General features: G+C 52.0%; 1 protein-coding gene across 1 annotated transcript; it reads left to right on the plus strand.

Annotated features, from left to right (window-relative positions):
* Positions 1–2: 2 nt before the first annotated feature.
* On the plus strand, positions 3–3,091 carry LOC119330795 (triphosphate tunnel metalloenzyme 3-like). The gene is made up of 2 exons (XM_037603923.1): positions 3–645; positions 2,691–3,091. The coding sequence occupies exon 1, from the start codon at positions 3–5 to the stop codon at positions 639–641; it is 639 nt and encodes a 212-aa protein (XP_037459820.1). The 3' UTR covers positions 642–645; positions 2,691–3,091.
* Positions 3,092–4,911: the final 1,820 nt, after the last annotated feature.

Here is a 4,911-nt window from a genome sequence, read left to right on the forward strand (position 1 = left end):
CCATGGAGGTCGAGATCAAGCTCCGGCTCCCGGACGCGGCCGCGCACGGGCGCCTCTCCGCCTTCCTCGCGCCGCGCCTGCTCCGCACCGACGCCCAGCGCAACGTCTTCTTCGACGCCCCCGCGCGGCCCCTCGCCGCCGCCACCGCGGCCCTCCGCGTCCGCCTCTACGGCCCCGACGACCGCGCCCCGTCCCGCGCCGTGCTCGCGCTCAAGCGCCGCGCGCGCATCGACGCCGGCGTCAGCCGCGTCGAGGAGGTCGAGGAGCCCCTCGACCCGGCCCTCGCCCTCGCCTGCCTCGACGACCCCGCCCGCCTCGGCGCCGTCGACTCCCCCATCGTCCGGCTCGTCTCCGACGAGTACGGCGTCGGCGGGGACAGAGCGCCGTTCGTCTGCCTCGGCGGGTTCCGGAACACCCGCGGCGTGTACGAGCTCGGGGAGGGCGAGGGGCAGGGGCTCGTGCTGGAGCTCGACGAGACGCACTTTGATTTCGGCACCAACTACGAGCTCGAGTGCGAGACCGCGGAGCCCGACCAGGCCAAGGAGGTCCTCGAGCGGCTGCTCACGGTCGCTGGGGTGCCGTATGAGTACTCCCGGAGCAATAAGTTCGCGTGCTTCATGGCCGGGAAGCTGCTTCCATGACTAGGTTTGTGGTTGGTCTTTAGCATGTCTCGTATGATGATTACACCATGACTGCTATAAAACTTGTGTTTCATTAGCACTTTCTTGCGACAATAAGCTTGTTCTGCAGCGAGTGATTTCAAATCTCTCAAATGTAATGTTTAGGTCTGTTACATTCTGGAGTTTCTGGTATCCAAGAATACTATCTTCGGTGGCAGCATAGCAACACAAGGGTTTGCATTTAATCCTCGTAAAAAAACTTGTCCTGAGCATGATCGGACAACCGCTGGGTAGAAGGCGGGGTGTAATGGCTGGTTGGGGGGAGGACTGAATTTCATCTCTGTGTCCATTTATATACAGGAACAACAATCTAGGTTAGGAACAAACTGAATGTCGTATATCTGCCACACCTTAGACAGAGTTCCTTCTCTTATGGTTATGGGCAATGAGTCTGTTGTTGTTTTCTCACCACACCACACCGCATCACATCTGATGTGCGTCATTGTGCTCTCTGGATTGCAAATGGTGCATCCTTAATTTCATCCACTGTTCAAGAAGGCGCTATTAGGCGCTCGCCTAGGCGCGCTTAAGCGCTGGGCGTTGGCATAGCGCCTCGCTTTGGCCCTAGGCGCTCAAAAAAGCGGCCGGCGAGGTCCTCCGGCGAGAAATCAGCCTCTCCGGCGAGGAATCAGCTTTCTGAGGTGAGAAATCAGTCTCCCCGGCGAGGATTCGACCTCCCCTGCGAGGATTCATCCTCGCCGACGAGGGATTCAACTGCCCCGACGACAAATCGAGCTTCTCCGGCCAGGGATTGAGCTTCTCCGGCGAGGGATCGAGCTTCTCCGACAAGGGACAGAGGAAGAGGGAGGGAGGCAGCCTCGTGCAACGAGACAGAAAGGACGAGGGGGGGAGGCGGCGTATGGAGGAAACCTAAATTTCCTATCGACTGCAGCAGACGAGAGCTTTTAGTAGGAGGATATGAAGATGGGCCTATGGTTTAGTGGGCTAGCCCAGCCCATCTAGCTTATTTCTTCACGTTACAGTACTAACGCTTAATTGCGCCTAATTTCGCCTAATCACGCCTAAGCTAGAAAAGCGCAAGTAGGTGCCCAAACGCATAATTAGCGCCTAGCGCTTTTTTGAACTTTGATTTCATCACCTCCCTAATAAGCTGCTTCTTGTCTTGACCCACCTATGGGAGACCAGCCGTTCTCTTGTTCCGATACAGCATGGAGGCAGCTGGGCTGTTGGGGTAGTGCGGACAGGATCCTTCGCCTTCTCCCTTGGCAGTCTCTTCAACACAAGGAGACACCACTGCTTGCGCGGTTGTGCCAATGCTGATAGTGAGGCTGCTACTGTTTCCTGGTAGGCGCTTAGGTAAATTGCAACTTGTGTTGCTGCCTCCACTTGTCGCACCTGGGTGCACAAAACTTTCACAGTATTAATCTGAACGATCAGTTTTATCACATAAAGATGCTGGACTTTAGTGATAACAGGGAAGACAGGTATACATGTCTGCTGACTGCAGTATATCTGGGCAAACATATGTACAGTTTTGCTGGATATATATAGTGCAGCAAAATTCCAGGTTTAGTTTCCTTGAAAGATGTGACGCTGCTTGTCCACCAGGGATACCATCCTTGCCATGACCTGATGGTATCTGGGCTCTCATCCTTGAGAACGAGGGTCTCACCAGTCAACTTCTTGATGAACATTCTCTGGATGTGCAGAACGAGGTGGAGAGTCGATGCATCCTTTTGATGTCGTAATCTGCCAGAGCGCGTCCATCGTTGATCCTGGATCTTTGCCTTGACACCGTGGATGGTCTCTGATGGATCGACACCGATGATAGCTGTCCTGCGGATCATGGTCTCGACAAAGATCTTCATCTGTTAAACTAGAGCACCGAACTTCTGTAATCTCAACATATAGTATAGCATGGGACAACAGTTGTTGTTTCACTCATGCAAAACTCGTAATGATGCCTGCTTTAGGAAAGTTTTCCCTGCTGTTCCCACTAGTGCGATTTCTGTTATTGCTCTGTACTTACCATTCTGGGCAAATTTTCAGAAACCAAGACTTTGAAAATGACAGTGCGGCGGAGCAAGGTTGCCGGTGGAGATGGCCACTGAGGTGTTCCATCGACGACTCATGATAAATTCTTGAGCAACTTGTTGCCTCGTGGTTTGATGGTCCGGCTAGCTTCTGCTGTTCTGTTCTGCGCTGTTGGTTGTTAATCTTCAGAATTGTTCTTGTTCCCTGGGTGTGGGAGGATGTCTCTGCTGTGATGCGTTGGTCCTTTTTATGGTGCTGAGTTGATAGCTCTTCATAGTTTGATATCCTTCCAGTGTTCGTTAGCCTCTGTGCTTCCGCAAAAAACCTGGTGTACAAATTTGCTGGGTCGTGAACTGGTTGGGTTGCATTTGTGTTATCAATTTCAGCAAATGAAATTAGGAGCAAGGCTCTGTTTCTAAAAAAAGAAAAGAAAATGAAAAGCCACCGTCAGGAATTAGAACTTGTTCGGATTCAAGGACTAATTAACAGCAAGGGTGACTTGGTGAGAAATCCTGTTTTGATCAGAAGAACTATGTGATTTGCGTGCTCATTCGTACCTATAACCCGATGGAGATTGCACCTAAATCCTTCTAGTGGTGTGCATCATTTGGCATATCAAGTAACTCATTCCAAAACACCAACTTACGATATACTCCCTCTGTCCGGAAATACTTGTCCGAGGAATGGGTGTATCTTATCTAGATGTATTTTAGTTCTGGATATATCCATTTGTATCTATTTCTATGACAAGTATTTTCGGACGGAGGGAGTACTAGACTACTCCGAAACAAAACAAAAAACGGATGGAAACCAGTGACCTCCTTATTGGAGCCTTGTTCAATCTAGACTGGGGCATTGCTCGCAGAGACCAGTTCCTTAACCGAGTCATCTTCGAGACAATGTGAAAGATACCATATGTTGAGTTAATTCATCTATAGCCCAAACTAGCCCAGACTAGCATATATAGACAGAGGGACAGAGATCAGGTGACTTGTCCATAGCAAGTCACGCTGCAACTTACGGCTATGCATCAGCCATTCAAACACCATCCAACGGACAGCAGCCATCCAAAACAAAACACCTCCCACTTACACGCTCGGTCCATGCAACGCAGCACAGCCGAAACAAACATTAGTTTTTCAGCTCGTTTCCAGTCATTAGTTCAGTCAGTTAACAATACGAACCTGTTTGCGTTATATAAATGGCATTGTATACTGAGTGCAAGTGATTATAATTTTTCCAGTCAGTTAGGATATCTTCCACGTGGACCCTTGAATCGCACGTATACGTCTGCATAGCACTATTCGAACATGTTTTGCCATCCAATCCACATCTATCCATCGACTCGTCCGGATGTCCTTTTTACCGCAAACTGGAAGCAAACCGAAGGGAGAGGAGGACTTTGCCGGTGTCCGGGCCGCTGCCACGCACACGTCCGATAATCCTGACCCACCCAAAACCCTCTCCCACGTCCGATAATCCTGACCCGTCCAAATTGTTGGTGTCACATTCATGTCGGCCCAGGAGCAGATGTGACCTCCCACTATAGCTGGCATTAAAGCGGTGTGCCGGCCAAGAGCGCTGCACGAGCCGCTTCCTGATGCACGTGTCTTCTCCCCGCATTTAAACGGTGCCCGTCCGTCTGCCAACCGCCATTAAACAACATGCCGCTTGGTTCATGCAAAACACTAGTCGCATACAGTTCAAACTATTTTTCCACAAAACGGATGAAATTCATGCAAACATGGCCGGATTTTTATACAAACATGCCAGGTTTGTTCGTCACCGGTGGACGTGAGGTTGGCAAGGAAAATGGTGGCGCCTTGACTGTCATCGTCCCACCGGACCGGCTGATGGTTCACCGGCGGCGCGTAGGAGGAGCGGCTGTGGAGTTAGCCGGGTGTGGCCGCCTTTATATCGCGGATTCCGATGAGGCAGGGCGTCCGGAGTGCATCAATGCACGACGTCGGAGTGGGTTTGTTGGTTGGCGAGCCTGCTTAATGGTGGACACCGGAGACACATTGCAGGCGGCGCCCTCGACCGGCGCGCCGCTTCAATGGCGGAGGCAGTGAGAGGTCGCGTCCGTCCTGAGCCGACTTCAATGTTGAGCGGCACGCTCTACATTGGCATGAATGCGGGCAGCTGGCGCCGGGTGGGAGCGCACGCGGGAGTGAGGAGGGCTTTTTGATGGGCCAGGGCGGTGAGAAACGGGCTTGGGATTGGTCGGGACTCCCGC

This window comes from Triticum dicoccoides, chromosome 7A (genome assembly GCF_002162155.2).
Source record: "Triticum dicoccoides isolate Atlit2015 ecotype Zavitan chromosome 7A, WEW_v2.0, whole genome shotgun sequence".
In the NCBI taxonomy this organism is placed as follows: domain Eukaryota; kingdom Viridiplantae; phylum Streptophyta; class Magnoliopsida; order Poales; family Poaceae; genus Triticum; species Triticum dicoccoides.